The 21,112-nt window shown below is 46.3% G+C and overlaps 1 protein-coding gene across 2 annotated transcripts in view; it reads left to right on the forward strand.

Annotated features, from left to right (window-relative positions):
• PASK (PAS domain containing serine/threonine kinase) overlaps positions 1 to 20,531 on the forward strand; it is a 43,122-nt gene extending 22,591 nt beyond the window's left edge. For both annotated transcript variants that reach the window (XM_024214372.3, XM_024214371.3), the window contains 5 exons: positions 1,662 to 1,796; positions 3,019 to 3,218; positions 8,479 to 8,612; positions 17,306 to 17,452; positions 18,301 to 20,531. In XM_024214372.3, the coding sequence (XP_024070140.2) occupies positions 1,662 to 1,796; positions 3,019 to 3,218; positions 8,479 to 8,612; positions 17,306 to 17,452; positions 18,301 to 18,440 (756 nt within the window). In that variant the 3' untranslated portion in view covers positions 18,441 to 20,531. The remainder of the gene's footprint in view (positions 1 to 1,661; positions 1,797 to 3,018; positions 3,219 to 8,478; positions 8,613 to 17,305; positions 17,453 to 18,300) is intronic.
• Positions 20,532 to 21,112: the final 581 nt, after the last annotated feature.

Here is a 21,112-nt window from a genome sequence, read left to right on the forward strand (position 1 = left end):
AGCATGCACCCCCTGCCGCGCCGAAGCGCAAAAAAAAAAAAAAAAACCCACCCAAACCCCCAAAAAAAAAAAAAAAACACAATAAAACCCCCCCCCAAACAGCCAAAAAAGAAAAAAAAAAAAAAAAAAAAAAGCGCTCCTCCTGCTTCGCACCCCCAAGGATCCTCGCGTGCACCCCACTTTGGAGACCACTGGTCTAGTAGCTAATAACTCTTACTGACATTTTCTTAATGCAAAGTAGACTGTACAATAAATGCTGTAAAATTGCTTGTTTAATATATAGTATTGACTCTTTAAAATACACCCATCACACTTATCTGGTCAAATTAGTTCATCAAAATTATCAATGAAAGATAACTAATAGTTGATTCTTTTTAAATACCATTTCAACCCCCCACAAGGAAAAACTAGTATTTGGGGAATAAAGTCTTCCACATGTGGAACTCTGTGTCCTTCCTGATTTTTTTAGTAGTGATCATAATTCTATACAAAAATGTAAACACTAACTTAGCTTTACTAAATTGATTCTAGGATTATGGCAAACTGACCAAACACACTCTCTCATCACAATAAACCCTCTGAAGTCTGTTACAGACTTATTAGACATGGCTCACTTCAAAAATCTTCAGAGTAGCAGCCGTGTTGGTCTGTATCCGCAAAAAGAACAGGAGTACTTCTGGCACCTTAGCGACTAACAAATTTATTTGAGCATAAGCTTTCGTGGGCTACAGCCCACTTCGTCGGATGAAAGCTTATGCTCAAATAAATTTGTTAGTCGCTAAGGTGCCACAAGTACTCCTGTTCTTTTTTCAAAAAATCTTGCGTTCTAACTATTCAGGTCAGAAGAACTTGGCAAGATTTGGCATGGCTTGCCATCTTTACTCAGCGGCAATGATATAGATGTGAGCCAGATTGTTGCAACAGTCTTTGGAGAATTAGGGGCATTGTAACATTGCCTTATTAAATTCTGTGGTGTCTATGTTCAGACCATACAGGGGTTCTCTGATTCTGTCAGTGTTCAGAATTCCCTCCAGGACATGCTGGCTTAGTGACATGAGAGACCATTTTCAATTAAGAGTGGATTTTTAATTAGTCTGAGATGTCTGTCACAATCATCAAAGCCTTCATTTGGTTGTCCCTGCAGTTAAAGAGAACAGTAGCTAATACCATTAAACAGAAAGTCTTGATTTATCTTGTAAAAGATTTAGGACTGAATTCCTGACTCCTTTACCTGCTATTTAGGTTTTGGGAGTATGCAGAAGATAGTTAATTCTCCACAAGACATGAGACGCTTATTTTGTTAAAATTTATCCTTCTCGGGAGGTTCATGCTGATCGTCACAAGACTGAGGAAGCCTTCCTCTGAATTTCTTGTATACTTCAGACTTCAATGTTCAGAGGAGACTTTTTATTTCTGGTGTCAGTGATCTGGTGACACGAGAGCTTTAGACCAGAAACTGATGCTTCCTTTCTAAATTCTTGCCCCGCTTACCCTGGATGATTTTACAAGTTGGGCAATTAATGCTGACAATGCTGTATGTTTAGAGAGATTTAATTCCCTAAAGATTATAATATGCTTTTACCACTGCCCTTCTTGGAGGTTAATGTCTGTAGAATGCTGTAAGGATAAAAAGCATTATAAAAAGTGCCCATTATTTATAGGTGCTGGATGTATTTGAAAATGGACGTTTTTTCCAATTAGTGATGGAGAAGCATGGATCGGGTCTAGATCTTTTCACGTTCATTGATAATCAGCCTGACTTGGATGAGCCCTTGGCAAGCTATATATTCAGACAGGTGAGCTACTTTTGAAGTAAAGCGTGTTTCTGAGAATGTGCCAGTTTGACAATTATGATGGGGGAAACTTGGCTAAGACAAAAATCCTATTTCATTGGAAAGTTGAGATAAGATTAGTCAATTAATCTATATGCACTGCTCTGTTTCTATGATAGTGTGTGGTATTTAGAGAGTACCACTTGAACATTTTGGAAGGCGGATTTCTAGTGGTCTGAAATGTCACCCATAATAACCTTTAAAAGACTGCTGCCACAAGTGGGGTAACATTAAGTGAGGTTTCCCCAAGTCTCATTAATAAATCAGGTATTTTTATGTACTTTTCCTTTACTGCTGGCACACAAAGGTTTGTGTAAACTGAAACTCCCCCTTACTTTTCTGCTCTGCCTGCTTGATTGGACTGTGGTGTCACAAAATTAACACTTTATCAGAATTTTTTGTTTGCAAATTGTGATGCTATACTTAATTATGGCATCACAGAATGAATTGTGCAGAAGGAAGTGACTGAGGGCTTGTCTACCCTTGAAACGCTGCAGAGCTGTGTCTCTTGAGCATAGATACTACCTGTGTCAACAGGAGGGGTTCTCCCGTCAGTGTACTTTACCACCTCTCGGGCAGGTGGATTGCAAGGAAGAATTCTTCTGTCGACTTAGTGCTGTCTATATGGGGAATTAGGTTGGCTTAACTGTTGCTCAGGGATGTGGATTTTTCACACCCCAGAGCGATGTAGTTATATGACCTAATTTTCTAGTGTAGACCAGACCTCAGTATTTAGGAGTGAGTTATCTTATTTATATAAAAGTTCACTCCCAAATACTCAGACTTTATAAGCCTGCAGTGATGGGGAAGGAAATGTGAGAAGACTAAATTATTCTTTGGTCAAAATTTTGGATTAAAAAAAAAACAAAACTTGCTGGATTGTGACTAATCATTGGTGCTCCTAACCCCAGGGGATGAACAAACAACATGGCTAAAAGGCACCCTAACCTTACACATTTGGAGAGCGCAAAACTTTAGTTTGCTTCCAAATATATTTCCCAGAGAGCATTACTGCAATACAATGACAGCCATCCCCAGTTGGAGGCATCTCCTCATCTTGTATAGATGAGATGTAAACAAACCCCCCAAATATGCCTATCAGAGTTCTGTTGTGTTCTGGATTATTCTGGATAAGTGTCCCTCATGTGAACTTCTTTGTATTGTGACCTCACTCTTTGTGCTTCAGCTAGTGTCAGCAGTGGGATATCTCCACTGCAGAAATATCCTCCATAGAGACATCAAGGATGAGAACATCATCATTGCTGAAGATTTCTCAATCAAACTGGTGGACTTTGGCTCAGCTGCTTACTTGGAACCTGGCAAGCTGTTCTACACCTTCTGTGGGACAATTGAGTACTGCTCACCAGAAGTCCTCTTGGGCAATCCGTACGTACTGGACCTGAGTGAAAACTGCTCTTGTGTTCCTTGTTAGAAATGCACTTGTAAGGCCGGGGCAAAAGAATGACAGAATGACGCTTAAACTATTGTCATTAGCATCTATGCTAGACCCATTGAAATAAATTGGGTATTTCACACCTCAAAGCTCTTCTTTCAGGTACTCTGCAAACTCACAGACATTGCTGCACGGGTTGCACTTGGCTCACATAGTTTGAAGATTTTCTTCACTACTGTTGCAGAGACTTCATTTCTCTCTTTCAAATGAAAGCTGAGACTGGGTAACAATTGAGAAATCTATCTGTCGGCCCCTGCCCATTAGTCCTTCTTGTCCCCTCAACGGGGTGCCCCTCACATTGGGAAATACTGCTTTAAGTTTGGTCAGTTGTCCAAATCAATCTAAGCATCTCAAAATGTCTTGATCATTTTCCATACGTCTTTTATCAAGATCATAAAGGAATTCTCCTCTGCACTCAGCACAAGCGTGAATGTTCCCAGCCAAAGGGGGACTAACTGCCTGGTGTGATTAGAATGCAAGTGCCATTTCAAGCTGAACTAGTGGTGCTCATGAAGTGCCTTATTAAAAATAGCATGCCGGGTGAGCTTCTGGCTGCCATGCTGTACAACAAAGTTAAGGAGCAGGTTTAAGATTTTTATCCCTAGCCTGGTAGGGTCTAGGTGAGTCATATCACAATTTAATCCGTTCTGTGTTTCTCACTATCTACATCTACATCTTAATAGATGAGTCTTGGTGACCCATCACCCCTCCCATTCAAGCCTGTTTATGAACACAAATCTCTTTGGCAGGTACAGCAATTGTTTACATGGAAAAACAAGGTATCGGGGAAGTATTTATATTGTAGCTGTCCTTTAACTTGCCCTATTTTGAAGAGAGACATTTTGTCATTTCTCACTCCCATCCTATTCTGTCCCCCTTCTCTACTTGCTTTCTGGCACGTACTTCTCTGCTGCTTGATCAGTTTGTTGTCCTCTCCTTGATCATGCTGTCCTGTAGTCTGGGCTTCCTCTCCTACTACATGTATCTCCCTGCTGATTGGTTCATTGCTCCCCCAGACACAGGGTCCAGGCATCGGTTTGTCTCATTCCCCATCTCCTCTGAACGTTCCTTTCCAAGTGGAGGTTAGCAGGTTATGGATTCAGCCCCTGAAGAAGAATTGCAGTTCCTCCTCCTGGGAGCAAGGACTACTATTAGGGACATGTAGGTTAGCTGTTCCTCCTTGTTTCTAGCTGTTCACCTGAGTCCCCTCCCCAGGCTCTTCTTTCTAATTAAATTAAAAAAAATTAAATTAAATTAATGGAGATATCCTATCTCCTAGAACTGGAAGGGACCTTGAAAGGTCATCGAGTCCAGCCCCTTGCCTTCACTAGCAGGACCAAGTACTGATTTTGCCCCAGATCCCTAAGTGGCCCCCTCAAGGATTGAACTCACAACCCTGGGTTTAGCAGGCCAATGCTCAAACCACTGAGCTAATGGAAAAAACTCGACATGTATAGCAACAGCTGGAAAAAAGGAGGCGAGCCAGTCCTTTCTCCAGGGCAGCAGCAAGCGCTTTGTGCAGTCCACATTGAAGGAACAGCTACTTTGAGTAGACCAGGGGTCGGCAACCTATGGCACGCGTGCCGAAGGTGGCACACGAGCTGATTTTCAGTGGCACTCACACTGCCTGGGTCCTGGCCACCGGTCCAGGGGGCTCTGCATTTTAATTTAATTTTAAATGAAGCTTCTTAAACATTTTAAAAACGTTATTTACTTTACATACAACAATAGTTTAGTTATATATTATAGACTTATAGAAAGAGACCTTCTAAAAACGTTAAAATGTATTACTGGCACGTGAAATCTTAAATCAGAATGAATAAATGAAGACTCGGCACATCACTTCTGAAAGGTTGCTGACCCCTGCAGTGGAGTGATGACTAAGCTGTGTTACCAGTGAATTAACAAATGTCACTTTGTGATGTTCCCCTGGTGTTATCTGTACCGGTGATCTGCTAGATCACTCCAATCCTCGACTCTGGGAGCCAGCCTTTACACTGCTCTGCTGTGAGAACCCCCACTCCCAGGTTGTTCCTGCATGGCTGCTAACATGTAAGTTGCTCCCAGCTACATGAGTGAGCACTTTTGGCCAGCTGCTGCTTGGATTGTGCAACCGAATGACACTAGCCAATATCTCTGGTCCCAGACACAACCCTAGGAACCTCTGTCTTGCAGTGTCCAGTTATGCCCACTGGATGCTGCAAGCTCATATGAATTCATCAGTTTAACAAAGAAATTGATATGTACCAGGTTTGTTATCCCAAAGGGAGTCTCTGACATGCTTCAAACCAAACGCACTGCTTCAGGTGGAATAAACAAATTTATTAACTACAAAAGATAGATTTTTTTAAGTGATTATAAGTCAAAGCACAACAAGTCAGATTTGGTCAAATGAAACAAAAGCAAAAAGCATTCTAAGCTGATCTTAACACTTTCAGTGCCCTTACAAACTTAGATGCTTCTCACCATAGGCTGGCTGGCTGCCCTTCAGCCAGGCTCTCCCCTATGATCAGCGCTTCAGTCGCTCGGTGGTGGTGTCTGTAGATGGAGGTGGAAGAGAGAGAGCATGACAAATGTCTCTCCCTTTTATCATGTTCTTTCTTCTCTCTTGTCTTTGCCCCCCCCCCCTTCAGAATCAGGTGAGCATTACCTCATCGTAGTCCCAAACTGAACAAGGGAAGGGGGGTGACTCACTCGAGAGTCCAACAGATCCTTTCATAGAATCATAGAATATCAGGGTTGAAAGGGACCTTAGGAGGTCATCTAGTCCAACCCCTGCTCAAAGGACCAATCCCCAACTAAATCATCCCAGCCAGGGCTTTGTCAAGCCTGACCTTAAAAACCTCTAAGGAAGGAGATTCCACCACCTCCCTAGGTAATGCATTCCAGTGCTTCACCACCCTGCTAGTGAAAAAGTTTTTCCTAATATCCAACCTAAACCTCCCGCACTGCAACTTGAGACCATTACTCCTCCTTCTGTCATCTGGTACCACTGAGAACAGTCTAGATCCATCCTCTTTGGAACCCCCTTTCAGGTAGTTGAAAGCAGCTATCGAATCCCCCCTCATTCTTCTTTTCTGCAGACTAAATAATCCCAGTTCCCTCAGCCTCTCCTCATAAGTCATGTGCTTCAGTCCCCTAATCATTTTTGTTGCCCTATGCTGGACTCTTTCCAATTTTTCCACATCCTTTTTGTAGTGTGGGGCCCAAAACTGGACATAATACTCCAGATAAGGTATCACCAATGCCGAATAGAGGGGAATGATCACGTCCCTTGATCCGCTGGCAATGCCCCTACTTATACAGCCCAAAATACTGTTAGCCTTTTTGGCAACAAGGGCACACTGTTGACTCATATCCAGCTTCTCGTCCACTGTAACCCCTAGGTCCTTTTCTGCAGAACTGCTGCCTAGCCATTCGGCCTCTAGTCTGTAGCAGTGCATGGGATTCTTCCGTCCTAAGTGCAGGACTCTGCACTTGTCCTTGTTGAATCTCATCAGATTTCTTTTGACCCAATCCTCTAATTTGTCTAGGTTCCTCTGTATCCTATCCCTACCCTACAGCATGTCTACCCCTCCTCCCAGTTTAGTGTCATCTGCAAACTTTCTGAGGGAGCAATTCATGCCATCCTCCAGATCATTAATGAATATGTTGAACAAAACCGGCCCCAGGACCGACACTTGGGGCACTTTGCTTGATACCTACCGGCTGCCAACTAGACATGGAGCCATTGATCACTATCCGTTGAGCCCGATGATCTAGACAGCTTTCTATCCACCTTATAGTCCATTCATCCAGCCCATACTTCTTTAACTTGCTGGCAAGAATACTGTGGGAGAATCCTTTGTTGCTGCCTAGGCCAGTGTTCTTTGTTCCTGTGAGGCTGGGCTGGGTTTGTCCCATACATGCCCTGATGAGGTGTGAAGTGCCCCTCTGCTGTTGAGAGTTTTGCCTGGGCTTGTTTTAAGCCATGAGGACACATTTTCAGCCTCATAACTTTATACGTGAAATTACAACCAATAACATTACTATAACAGCAATGCTCAGTGCATCATGAACCTTCCAAAGACACCCAACATGACCAAACTTTGCATTGGATACCACACAATCATATTATAAGGATGAACATGGGGGTGCAGGGTGTTTTCCCGAGGTACAGAGTGTCACACACTTCTAGCCCTGTGTGAAGCAAGTTACCTTCCTTCCCGGATGGGATGTCAAGCGGCTGGACTCTCTCTTCGGAGAGGGTGTTTCGGAATGATGAGGGGTGTCCCCTGAGCTGTCTAACCTGTAGTTTGAAACTCTGGTTGGTAAGCCCTGGTCTACGCTACAAACTTATGTAGGTATAGTATAATGACGTCACTCAGGGGTGTGGAATGAACAATGCAGTTATACTGGCCGAACTCTTGGTGTAGACAGCGCTATATTGACAGGAGGACTTATCCTATTGACATTGCTACTGCCTCGTGGGGAATTGGAGTAACTGTGCTAACGAGAAAAGCTCTCCCACCAGCATAGGTAGTGTCTTCACTAAGCGCTACAGTGGCACTGGTGCACCTGCAGTGCTGTAAGTGTACACAAGCCCTAATTTTGGCCTGAGTTCAGTAGTTAGCCTGGTCTTCTGGTCACCAGATATATGTTGTAGCTATACTAGCCCTCTTTGTTCAGGAAGGCTAGGTTCTGATTTCATCTAGAAACTAGATATAACGAGGCGGCTGTTCCTCTAGTGGCTGTTAATTCATGTTGTATAATTTGTTTGTAGTTTGGCATAATTTATCAGTTTCTATTTAGGAGAGGCCCAAGACTAAAATTACTGGAAGTGTTGTATGTGAGGAAAAATACAGAGCTGCATGAAGGAAGCTTGTGTGGTGATTCCCAGTGATAAGTGCTCTCGCTTTTGCTAGCACTGACTTGCGAAACTGAATACCAAGTGTTTGGGGATAGAAGGGTGGGAGAGGGTCGGGGTTGTGTGCATGTGCATGAAGGCAGTATAGGACAACTAAAAGTGTTTATATATATATTTTTTCTGCTTAAGCATTTATATAGTCGTGTAGAACTCCTAAAATATTTGCATATTAACTTTCCTAACTTTGAAATGAAATTCAGAACCACATATACACCAATGTGTGTTCTTTCATATATCTTAGTGTATCTGTACTTCAAGTTTATGTGGGCTTCTGTGTTTTTGTGTAGGTACCAAGGACCAGAGCTGGAGATGTGGTCGCTGGGCATCACCCTTTATACCCTACTATTTGGAGAGAATCCCTTCTGTGAATTAGAGGAGACCATGGAGGCTGTACTAAATCCTCCTTACAGGGTGTCAGAAGGTGAGTTTTCATTTATTCATGCCATTCATTGCCAATGGAACTGACCCATAGTGGAAGAGATTGCTCTAGAACAGTGGTTTTCAAACTGCGGGTCGCGATCCATTACTGGGTCGCGGAATGTAAGGCATTGGGTCATGGCGGCTCTGGTCAGCACCGCCGACCGGGCTGTTAAAAGTCCCGTCAGCGGTGCTGCCCGGGTAAGGCAGGCTAGTTTCTACCTGTTCTGACACCACGCTGCACCCTGGAAGCAGCCAGCTGCAGGTCCTGCTCCTAGGCGGGGGGGACCATGGGGCTCCGCGCACTGCCCCTGCCCTGAGCACCAGCTCCACACTCCCATTGGCTGGTTCCCAGCCAATGGGAGCTGGGGGTGGGGGGTGGAGGGCGGTGCCTGTGGGTGAGAGCTGTGTGAAGCTGCTTGCGCGCCTCTGCCTAGGAGCTGGACCTGCTGCTGGCTGCTTTCGGGGCGCAGTGTGGTCCACGGTGCCAGGACAGGCAGGAAGCCTGCCTTAGCACCCCTGCTGCGCCGCTGACCAGGAGCCACCCAAGGTAAGCCTGCATGCCAACCCTGCACCCCAATCCCCTGCCCCTTGCTGCACCCCAAACCCCTTATCCCCGGCCCCACCCAAGAGCCTGCACCCAGAGCCCTGACCCCCTCCTGCACCCCAACCCCTTGCCCCAGCCCAGAGCCCCCTCCCACACCCCAAACCCCTCACTCCTGGCCCCACCCCGCAGCCCTCACTCCCACACCCCAACCCTCTGCCCCAGCCCTGAGCCCTTCCCAAACCCCTCATCCCCCAGCTCTGTTGGGTCGCGGGCATCAACAATTTTCTTCAACTGGATCGCCAGAAAAAAAAGTTTGAAAACAACTGCTCTAGAAAGAACCTTTGTGTAGCTGGAAGCGCACAGTGTATATTAATTTCTCCAGGTTTTGCCCTCTTCTTGGGAGTCTGTCTCACACATGCTTAGTTTATTAAACATCAGTTCTCATCTGAAAAAGGGTTATGACATGCAAATCTGTATATTCACCTGCTTTAAGGAAAGTACTCTAATTCTTTACACATATGGAAGTATCTGTGTACTACCTGCACTGGCAATATTTCAAATTCCAGACCTTCTCTATGGTGAGTTCACTCCTTCATTCATTATCCCAAACCACCAAGGAGTTAAAAATGGAGTGAGCTGGAACAAATAATGTAATTGGAAAGTTCAGCCTACTAGACAAGTTTAAGGTCCAGTGACTACCAGTGGTCCTCAGGAGGCTTGAATGCAAATTCAGGCTTTGCTTCACTTAACCATTGCCAACCAGTATTGTTGGCTTAAGAGGTCTTGCTGGCAACTTCCTCGCCTCAGTGGGGCCCTTAGGAATGTGAAGGGTGTTTGCTTGCATTTGTAGCTTCAGAATTGTTTTCATGATCTGGACTAAAAGAAATATATTGCTGGTCTTGCTTCCTGGGGGAGGTGTTGAAGAGAACAAGCATGTGGTGGGTTGATAAATCTTTCATCAGCAACCTCTCAGTAGGTGGTCTTAGGAGTATTTTAGTCCCATACAGAGCCTTTATAGCTTTGCAGTTAGGAATTTCCTGGTGTTTTCTCCAAGCCACAGGTATATGCCCTTAAAAGAAAAACAAACACAAGACCTCATTTCAGAATGTCTGCAAAAGGCCTGGTCTTGGAGTGGGTGGGTGCCCACCAGAGACACCAAAGTTGTAAAAAGAATGGTGTGCAAAAGAAGTCTTCCATGCATAGATTGTCTGTCTGTTTCTTTCTATTCTCCCTCCCCTCCCCCCCCCCCCCCCCCGCTGCCCAGTGTCTTACCTCTTTTCAGTTCACTATTAACACAATGTGGAAGGCTTAGATCATTCTCCAAGCCAGGCAAACACAGCCCCGAGTGAATGAAACAAGACAGAGAAATCCTGGCAGAAGGGCTGGAGGGATCTGGGGTTACAATTTTACCTACTTATGGGTATTACCCTTAGTAAATTAGGTTCATGTCTACACTGGCAGAGTTACAGAGCTGCTCAGAGAGCATTGAAGGGAAACTGCTGTTTTGTGTTCACACTGTCAGCTGATGGCGCAATAGTGTGTTCACACATGCGGTATGTGGAGCGGTGCACTCTGGACAGCTATCCCATAGAGCATCTCTTCTTCTTCTGCCACAAAGAGTTGTGGGAAGGCGGAGGGGGTTGTGGGGCATCCTGGGTCCTGTCCCAATGCCCTGTGATGCATTGCTTCGCATCCCAGAAATCCCTATGCTTCCATCCGCATTTGGCGCCATCTTTCAACGGTTTGTGTACTGTGCGAACTGCCTCTTCGGTCTGCAGGAATGGATCCCGAACTGTTGACCAGTATGTTGCTCGCTCTGACTAACACATCACGAATGGCAGTGGAGTTATTGCTTAAACTACAAAGGCAAGAGGAGTGCAACATTGATCTCGCCATGCGTACTAGCTACGACACGAGATTGCTTGTGGCATTCACGGAGGTGCTGGCCACAGTGGAACGCCACTTTTGGGCTTGGGAAACAAGCACTGAGTGATGGGATCACATCGTCATGCATGTCTGGGATGACGAGCAGTGGCTGCAGAACTTTCAGATGAGGAAAGCCACATTCATGGGACTGTGTGATGAGCTCGCCCCAGCCCTGCAGCGCAAGGACACGAGAATGAGAGCTGCCCTGCAGTTGGAGAAGCGTGTAGCAATTGCACTGTGGAAGCTGGCTACTCCAGACTGCTACCAATCGGTCGCTAACCAGTTGGGAGTGGGAAAGTCGACCGTTGGACTCGTGTTGACGGAAGTGTGCAAGGCCATTAATCGCATCCTGCTCTGTAAGACCATGACTCTGGGCAACGTGTGTGACATTGTGGATGGCTTTGCACAAATGTGCTTCCCTAACTGCAGAGGGACGATAGATGGGACGCATATTCCAATTCTGGCACCAGACCACCTAGCCACCGAGTACATTAATCGGAAGGGGTATTTCTCAATGGTTCTGCTGGTGCTTGTGGATCACTGTGGGCGTTTCACAGACATTAATGCAGGCTGGGCTGGAAAGGTGCATGACGCACACATCTTTCGGAACACTTGCCTGTTCAGGAAACTGCAAGCAGGAACTTTCTTCCCGGACCAGAAGATCGCTGTAGGGCAGGGGTTGGCAACCTTTCAGAAGTGGTGTGCCGAGTCTTCATTTATTCACTCTGATTTAAGGTTTCATGTGCCAGTAATACATTTTAACGTTTTTAGAAGGTCTCTTTCTATAAGTCTATAATATATAACTAAACTATTGTTGTATGTAAAGTAAATAAGGTTTTTAAAATGTTTAAGAAGCTTCATTTAAAATTTAAATTAAAATGCAGAGCCCCCCGGACTGGTTTCCAGGACCCGGGTAGTGTGAGTGCCACTGAAAATCAGCTCGCGTGCCGCCTTCGGCACGCATGCCATATGTTGCCTACCCCTGCCGTAGGGGAAGTCAAAATGCCCATTGTGATCCTGGGAGACCCCGCCTACCCCTTAATGCCGTGGCTTATGAAGCCATACATGGGGCACCTTGACAGCAGCAAGGAGCAGTTCAACAACAGGCTGAGCAAGTGCAGAATGACTGTTGAGTGTGCTTTTGGCCATTTAAAGGCCTGTTGGCACTGCCTGTACGGGAAGCTGGACCGGGCTGATGACAATATTCCAATGCTTATAGCCGTGTGCTGTACGCTCCATAATATTTGTGAAGGGAAGGGTGAAAGCTTCACTCAGGGCTGGACTGCTGAGGCTCAGCGCCTGGAGGCTGAATTTGAACAGCCAGAGAATAGGGCTATTAGAGGGGCATGGTGCGGGGCCATAAAGATCAGGGATACCTTGAGGCAGTAATTTAAAGCTGAAAGCCACTAATATTTGTTGCTATGCTCGGGAGTGCAGCGCTTGTAATGCTAGGAGGTGATTGTGATTGGTGCAGACGATGCAATATGAAGGTTTAAGATAGTTGTCCATTGCTTTGCAGGGCTCTGTTTGCTTTCAATTAATAGAATAAAGATTGCTTTCAAATCAACACAATTCTTTTATTAAAAAACAACAACTGGAGGAGAGAGTCAAACAAAAAACCACATCAGCACTGAGAGGAATGGGGGAAGGGAAGATCCCAGGAGGAGGAGGGATCCCGGGGCAGTTAAAGATTTGTGTATGTCAAGGGATCATATCCAACTTTCTCCTTTGGAATATAGTGCAGCAGGTACTGTACTCAGGGCCGGCTTTAAGCCGATTCGGCCGATTCCTCGGAATGGGGTCCCGCACCTAAGAGGGCCCCGCAACGTCCGGGACTGCCGGCAGAGTGGGGGGGGGGGAAAAAAGCCGCATCCTGCTTCTCCCCCCCTCCCTCCAGCGCTTGCGCCACCATACAGCTGATCAGCGCAAGCCTGGGAGGGAGGGGTGAGGAGGAGGAATGCGGCGTGCTTGGGGAAGACGTGGGGCCAGGGCGGGGATTTGGGGAGGGATCCAATGGGGCAGTGAGGGGCGGGGCTGGGGGCGGGGATTTGGGGAGGGATCCAATGGGGCAGTGAGGGGCGGGGCTCGGAGCAGGGCCAGGGCGGGGATTTGGGGAGGGATCCAATGGGGCTGGGAGGGGGCGGGGATTTGGGGAGGGATCCAATGGGGCAGGGAGGGGGCGGAGTCGGGGGGGGGCGAGACAATTCGTGTCCCGACGTGGGGCCCCGCACCTGCTAAAGCCGGCCCTGACTGTACTTCAGCAGTGCCAAACTGCAGAGGGATGGTGTTGAGTGCAATGGGTACTGGGAGTCTGCAGTGCTGGACTGTGACAGGGGAGGAGTGGAATGCCACGGGTACAGACTGGAGCCAGGAGGTTGATAAGAGTGTGTTGGCGCCGTCTGGGGGATGCATGGGAAAGAGTTTTTGTGACAGCAGCTGCAGGGAAGGGCAGGCACAGAGCTGCTCGGTTTGCAGTGCTAGTATTGTCTGGAGCGTGTCTGCTTGATGCCCCATAACCTTTAAGAGCTGCTCTGGTGGCTTCATTCTGGCATGCCGCATTCTCCTTTCGGTCCCTCTTCTTGCTGTTCTGCCACTCCTTCAGTTCCTGTTTTTTGGCCATGGAGAGCATCATGACATCACACAGAAAGTCCTCTTTAGTTTTTCATGACCGCTTTCTAATTCTGCGCAACTGTTCAGCCGGTGATGACAAAGAGGGAGGCTGGGGCTCCTAAGGTCATCTCTGTGAAGCCAAAACGCAACATTTTTCAGAAGCAGTATTTGCAACACACAGAACACTGATAGTGATTTAAAACACGGCCACTATTCACATACCCGTCACTAACAGTCTGACCCCAGGCAAGCACACATGAGCCACAAGACCCCCAAAATGGTGAGTAGCCGCAGGGGCAGGGTAAATCAGTGTTTCCAGACTCTACTGTACACTGGGCACGTGGCTTTTGAGGAGAGCCAGCACTGTGTGTGTGTGTGGGAGGGGGGCGTGATAATCATTCCTATCCCCATGTTTTCCACAGGCTGTGTTCATTTTGGAAGATATCTCGCTGCTGAGGGTGAGCAGGGAATCAAGGGAGGGTCTTCTCCAAGACTGCAGCTTCCACCCTGGCCCTTATACAGCTCTCCTGTGTGCAGCAATGGTCGTCTGTGTCCCCCCCCTCCCCCCGCGACGTCAGAGTGGCGCGGGAAAGTTACCATTAATGGGGCAAGAAACAAAGCAGCTCTGCCAAAGAACCTGCGGCAGTGGATTGCCCAGTATCTTTGTGAGAGTTTCCTGGAGATCTCTGAGGCAGATTCCCGTGAAGTGAAGGAGTCTATCAACAGCCTATTCCGCCGCTCAGACTAGGCATGTAGTGTTACGCGAACCATACAGAGACAAGCCTGCTTTCTGCCCCCAACAACTCGCTTCAGCGGTTCCCAAAATCAAATCCACTTACCAGTGGCCTCCTCTCCTGTTTGCGCTTCTCCAAGATCCGACAACTGTGACTGGCTAGCCTCCTCCGGGGTAGAAAAGAGCTCCTGGCTGCATGCATCTCTGACCTCCGAGTCGTTCTCTGCCTCTGGGTCCCCCTCCACATCCTCAACCAAGATTTCCTCCTCCTAGCTCGGTCCACTCTCGACTGGCACGCGAGCCACCAAAGTATCCACAGGGGACTTCGCAGTGGAGGTGGGGTCACCACCAAGTATCGCGTCCAGCTCTTTGTAGAACTGGCAGCTCGTGGGTGCAGCACCAGAGCGGCAGTTTGCCTCCCGCACCTTGTGAGAGGCGTTCTGCAGCTCCTTCACTTTGACCCCAAGTGCCCCAAGGGTCAGTCCTGGGGCCGGTTTTGTTCAATATCTTCTTTAATGATCTGGAGGATGGTGTGGACTGCACTCTCAGCAAGTCTGCAGATGACATTAAACTGGGAGGAGTGGTAGATATGTTGGAGGGTAGGGATAGGATACAGAGGGACCTAGACAAATTAGAGGATTGGGCCAAAAGAAATCTGATGAGGTTCAACAAGGACAAGTGCAGAGTCCTGCACTTAGGACAGAAGAATCCCATGCATTGCTACAGACTAGGGACTGAATGGCTAGGCAGCAGTTCTGCAGAGAAAGACCTAAGAGTTACAGTGGACGAGAAGCTGGATATGAGTCGACAGTGTGCCCTTGTTTCCAAGAAGGCTAATGGCATTTTGGGTTGTATAAGAAGGGGCATTGCCAGCAGATTGAGGGACATGATTGTGGAAATAAAGGAAGAGGGAAGCACTCGTCAGGACCCTAATTGGGCCCTGGGTGATCGCTACTTCCCACCACCCAACACAGATGTAATGAGGTTGAGTAGTGCCTGTATAAGAAAAATTAAAACTACTGATTATTTCTCAAAAAAGGTTTTTAATGACTTTTGACAATAAAGGCAACACAGACAAAAGATTAAAGACCAGCACTGAATAAAGATTACTGTAAATGGCAAGTTATATTGAAGACAAGCACAAGTACATGTAAAGTTATTATTCATCAGCTACTTACTACTATCTTAACACTATAGTATCGATACAACTTGAGATCAATTCTGCTTGAGCAACCAGACTTCTTTATTCCATAACCTTACCTGCATTCACCCAAAAATACTCTACCCTTCAGTCAGCTGTTTTCCGCACTGGCCAGGTCCAGACAGTCGCAAAGTGCACGTTCCTTTGGTTCAGGGGGTGTGGGTCAGGTTTCCCTTATGACCGAAACACACACACAGTCCCGTGCCTTCCTACTTTTTATCTGATCTGTCGGCCGTGTCTTAAAACAGGCCGACCAATTAGGGTCAGCCAAATCTTTAATGTGGTTAGCGTTGTCGCCTTGGCTGTATAATTTATGCTTACTTATTTTCTTGTAGCCAATTGTTTTAAATGTGGGTTAGACAAGCTGTGCCCAGGGGCACAACTTATCTCGCTTTATAGGAGTTAGAATGTGTTATCTGGTTGCAGCGCATTTTGACCACAAGTCTTAGTTTATACCTCTGCAAAGCTTGCCCTTTTTACCTCTGCAAAGCGGAAGTTTGAGGCCTAACATTGACAATATCTTTGTTCATTTTAAGCTTGGCAATACTTTTGCTCAGAGATAATCAGTGATCATTCCCCTCTATTCAACATAGGTTACCTAGGGAGGTGGTGGAATCTCCTTCCTTAGAGGTTTTTAAGGTCAGGCTTGACAAAGCCCTGGCTGGGATGATTTAGTTGGGGATTGGTCCTGCTTTGAGCAGGGGGTTGGACTAGATGACCTCCTGAGGTCCCTTCCAACCCTGATATTCTATGACCCTGCACTGCAATGTGTCCCAGTCATGGCCCCTTTCTGTCATGCAACATGAAATCTGTCCATAGGTATCATAATTCCTACAGCTGGAGCGCAGCTAGGACTGCACAGCCTCCTCTCCCCAAATGCTGATGAGGTCCAGCAGCTCCGCATTGCTCCAGGTGGGGGATCGCCTGGTGAGTGGAGCAGGCATGGCCATCTGGAAAGATGCGCTGAGACCACGGCACGCATCACCGAGCAAACGGGAAGGGGACTTTCAAAATTCCAAAGGAATTTACGAGGTGGGGATGATGATTGGTCACATGAGGGCAGGGCAGTAGAATTCAAACCGATGACCAGAGAGGCAAGAACAGGCATTGTAGGACATCTCCCGGAGGCCAATCGCAGTGCTGTAATCGACCCGGGTGTCTACACTGGCACTGTGGTGCTGTACCCCTGGTGCAGAAGGCTATATGCCTCTCGTCGGGGTGGTTTTTTTACAGCACTGCGCAGTTTCTGCACACTATCTGCAATGTGTACACCTCGGGAGTTACAACACAGAAAGCTGTTTTACTGTGCAGAAACTTGCCAGTGGAGACAGGGCCTTAGTGTGCCTTGTGACCTCATACAGCAGTGTCAGAGTAAGTAGGGCTATGTCTACACTGCACTTTTGTTGTTAAAACTTTTATCGGTCAGGGGTGTGAGAAAAACACCCTCCTGATTGACAAAAGTTTTAACGACAAAAAGTGCAAGTGTGGACAGTGCTTTGTTGGCGGGAAAGCTCTCATGCCGACAACGAGCGGCTATACTGCGTGCCTTACAGCAGCAAGGCTTTAGCGGCACAGCTGTGCCACTGTAAGCTGTGCAGTGTAGACATCGCCTAGGACAAAGACAGAGCAACACCTCTTATTGTCTCTAACTTTTAAAAAAATCTTTTTGTTGTTGCTTAGATCTGATGGCTCTGGTGTCTGGGCTCCTGCATGCTGCTCCAGAGCAGCGTACAACCCTGGAAAAGCTAGTAGAGAATCCTTGGGTGCTGCAGCCTGTGAACTTGGCTAATTACACGTGGGAAGAGGTGTATGTCTCGGCCAGGCCAGGTAAGACATCGGTCTGAAAATGACTCCCTTCCCCTTCTCCCCCCAAAGTATCTTTTGAATAAGATTTACAAGAGGAGGTGGAAATGTGACTAGGAGTTGTGTGGAGTCAGATCATAACTTGGTGGTTACTCTTGAGATTGTCTCAAATATGGCTGCTGTTGATAGATGGACTTCTGCTAAACACTTGCCAGTGAAATCCTAAATGGTGCAGACTAGGTACAGTCATCTTGTTAGTGGAATCTTGGCTGGCGTGGAGAAGATAGTGTAGTGGGGAAGCTCGTATAACTAGAATCATAGCTGGTATTAGTACAGCTCTAATAACTAGGCCATGTCAGTTGTCATTGCTTTAAGCTAGACCTTAGTGCTTGCAGAGATTTGGCTCCTACCTGCTTCCTGACTGCAGATTAAGGCTTAGTTTCTGGAATTTGTGCCTCTGTGTTTGAAGTACATGTTCATAGGTGCAGATTCGATGGGTGCTCTGGGGCTGGAGCATCCAAGGAAAAAAAATAGTGGGTCTTCAGCACCCACCAACCACAGCTGTTTAGCAGTGCCCCCAAGCATGTGTTTGGTGGCTGGGAGAGAGGCTTGTGGGGAGGGCAGCGAGCGGGCAGGGAGGGGGTGGAAAGAGGTGGAGTGGGGTGGGGCTTTGGGTGAGGGGAGGGGGGGGGGCAGGAGGGGGCGGAGCCTGGGGGAGGGGTGGACTAGGGGCGGGTATTTAGGGCAGAGCAGGGGTAGAGCTTCCCCAGGGAAAAGAAAAACTCATCACCCATGTACATGCTGGCTGATAAACAGTGTTTATGGCTCATCCCTAAATTCCTGTTCCATCCTTTGTTTTTCTTCTTCCTCAGAAAGCAATAATTTCAGAAATCACTGTATTGAGCACAGCCACAGAGCCAGCCAGCCAGCTCCTTGCTTGCAGAGACTGATCCATGATGCCTATGACCGTGAGCTCACAGATCCCCAGTTGAAAGGAACAGCCACTGCTTAGGCCAATCTTCAGTGTTGGGACCGACATGCGGAGGATGCATACTGCAGATTTCCCCACCTGCTGAAGAACAGCTCCCTAGTCATCATCTGGACAGCACTTACTGTCCTCCCAAGAACTAAAAGAAGCTTCACTTTAAGCACTTCTGTTTTAACAGATGGATCAGCCTTAGGTACTAGAAGACAGGAGTTGCTCACCATTGAGAGAAATCTCTCCACTGGTACACTGTTGGCTTCATGCACTTATTGTAACAGAGGCCTGTGATATGAAGGGGTTTGATAGTGATGTGAAAGAGCCAATCTTTGACTTCAGGCTGATAGTCCATTCTAGACTCTTAAATGCAGAAGCTTTTCACTTTCTCCAGATGAGGTTTTCTGGATATCCCTAGCAGTGATTGGATCCAAATGTGCCTTTCCTTTCTTACTGTCCTTGAGCCATCAGCACTTCATCTGGACAGGTCCTGTGAGCCTGAGAAGTCTATAGTGTTAATGAAACAGAATCCAGCAGTACACTTACCAGATTTTCCCATCTGAGTTTAGGATTTGTCTTCCTTGTATAAAATTGAGTCCTATTCAGGAGACCACCACACACTCTCATACAGTTTCCAGTCTGGGCCAAACCTCTGCTTATCTGAAACTGCAACACTCCCATCGGTAGCTGTTTGGAAGTAAAATTAGCTCAAGCCGGGAGACTGCAGGGCATGCACTCTTCCCAGGAGCTGGGACTCTGGTTGAAATCCTATTCATGTGAACGAGGCTTGGCACAGTGGTTGCGGATGATCCTTCCTTCCTGCAGCAGTTGTTAGAATGTGGTTTGCGGCAAGCATTCCCTTGCGAATGGAAAGACTACTTTTGCTACTATTGGTTTCTTAGCTCATTCACATCTAGAATCTGGAGTCCTAATGTTGGCTGATGGAAGCTGAGGATTGAAAGAACCCCAGCTGATCATCATCCTCTATCCCTGTAATGGCAGTGGGAAGCTGAGTCAGTCCATTTTTCAAGGGGCTTGGATTCTGACAGAATTCATATTGAAAGAAACATACAGTGGAAAACCCCAGCGTGGTCAGTTGGTTTTGACTTTGTTTCTCTGTTTAATAGCACTTGGTTCTGGAGTATGGGCGTGCTGCTGGTGGTGGTGGTGGTGGTTGTTGTTGAGTGTGCTTTTCTCTAGACAGAAAGACTGAGATGTTGTCAAGCTTGGAAACTGACCTACTTGGTTTGTAGTTCTCTTGTAAACCTTGGTTTAAGGATTTCAGAAATGCAGCTTGGTTTTTCAAGTGATCCTTGCTGCACCACAAAATTGAATCAAGCCTGAATGCTTGTTTATTGCTCTGTAAACAAGGTGGTGGGTGCACGCGCTGAAAAGAGATTGCATGCGTGGCTTGGTTTAAGGCAAATTGCACGGGGGGTCAGGGCCTCAATAATATAAGTCCCATCAGTTTAGTCTTTAACTGAACTAGACTTTTTCCTTAATTCTCTTTTTTAATTTTTCATCTAGGCCAGAACTTCCCCAGAGTGACCTCCCAGATTTTGGCTGTGCTGCAAAATCTCACTCATACCTTCTTCCCCCATCCCCCAGGAGCTGTCATTCTGTACAGTAGATAGAAGAGAGAGAGAGAGTATTTAAAGGACCTGTTTTTTAGTGCACTGTGTGTGGAATTGGATACAAAAGCCCAGAGCAGTAACAGGATTTATACATCGAAATACGTATTTGTTGATGCTGTATTGCAGTACATAATTCCAGTGTTCTGGGACTGGCTTGCTCACTGAACTCTGTATAGCTGCCCTCACTAGTAGATGCTTCGTGTACGATACTGCAAGTTTGAATGATTCTGGACAGATGCAACTGAGATGTGCACACAAATGAAAGGGTAACAGAGAGAAACCTCATTGGACCTTGTTCTCCTGTAGCAAAATCACTGTTTACACTGACTACAGCTGCACCTAAAAGGTTTCTTCAGGAAAATCCTATAGCCAATATGTGTCTCTAATTCTACTGAGTGGATTATATTTTAAAATGTAAAGAGAAGGATTTTTAACATCCTGTTTAGTTTTTGGCAATACAAAGTATATTTTTATTTGCTATGGTTTTTATCAAAATTGTGCTGTATCACTGTTTCCTAAAAGTGAACAGAATAAACATTTTAGTTCTTAAAGTATCTCTTTGCCTGTGGCTTTCATTTGTTTTGCTGTGTGAACTGACTTACAATGAAAGGCTTGTTTCCTTTAAAAAAAAAAAAATTTCCTCTTTTTCTCTTTTTGCCAGCTGACTCCACTGACTCCTCACTTGGAAGCTTTTAGCCCTTAATTTGTAGGGACCCTAGATATTAAATTTAAGTTTTGGGTTTTTTTTTCTTCCTTCTAACAGAGAGCCTGGTTTTAACCAAAATACAAATGTTGAAACATGCAGAATAAAAATTACTTCCCGTCTCAATTCAACCATAATTCCATTTGGTATCTGTGATGTCATAAACTTAATAGTTCTCTAGTCATCCATAGACTCTGCCAGGAAAAACTTGGTAGGATAGATCTGAATTTCTAGACTTATAATCTTTTTTTCAAGACTACCTAAAAGGTTAAAGAAACAAAAAGCTCTCAGTCCCAGCTGTTGTCATCTTTGTCATGTGTGACTTTGTTCTGAGCACTGTGAACTGCTCAGAAATCCACAAATAAGAG

This window comes from Terrapene carolina, unplaced genomic scaffold (assembly GCF_002925995.2).
Source record: "Terrapene carolina triunguis isolate 2854851 unplaced genomic scaffold, T_m_triunguis-2.0 Scaffold837, whole genome shotgun sequence".
NCBI classification, from domain to species: Eukaryota; Metazoa; Chordata; order Testudines; family Emydidae; genus Terrapene; species Terrapene triunguis.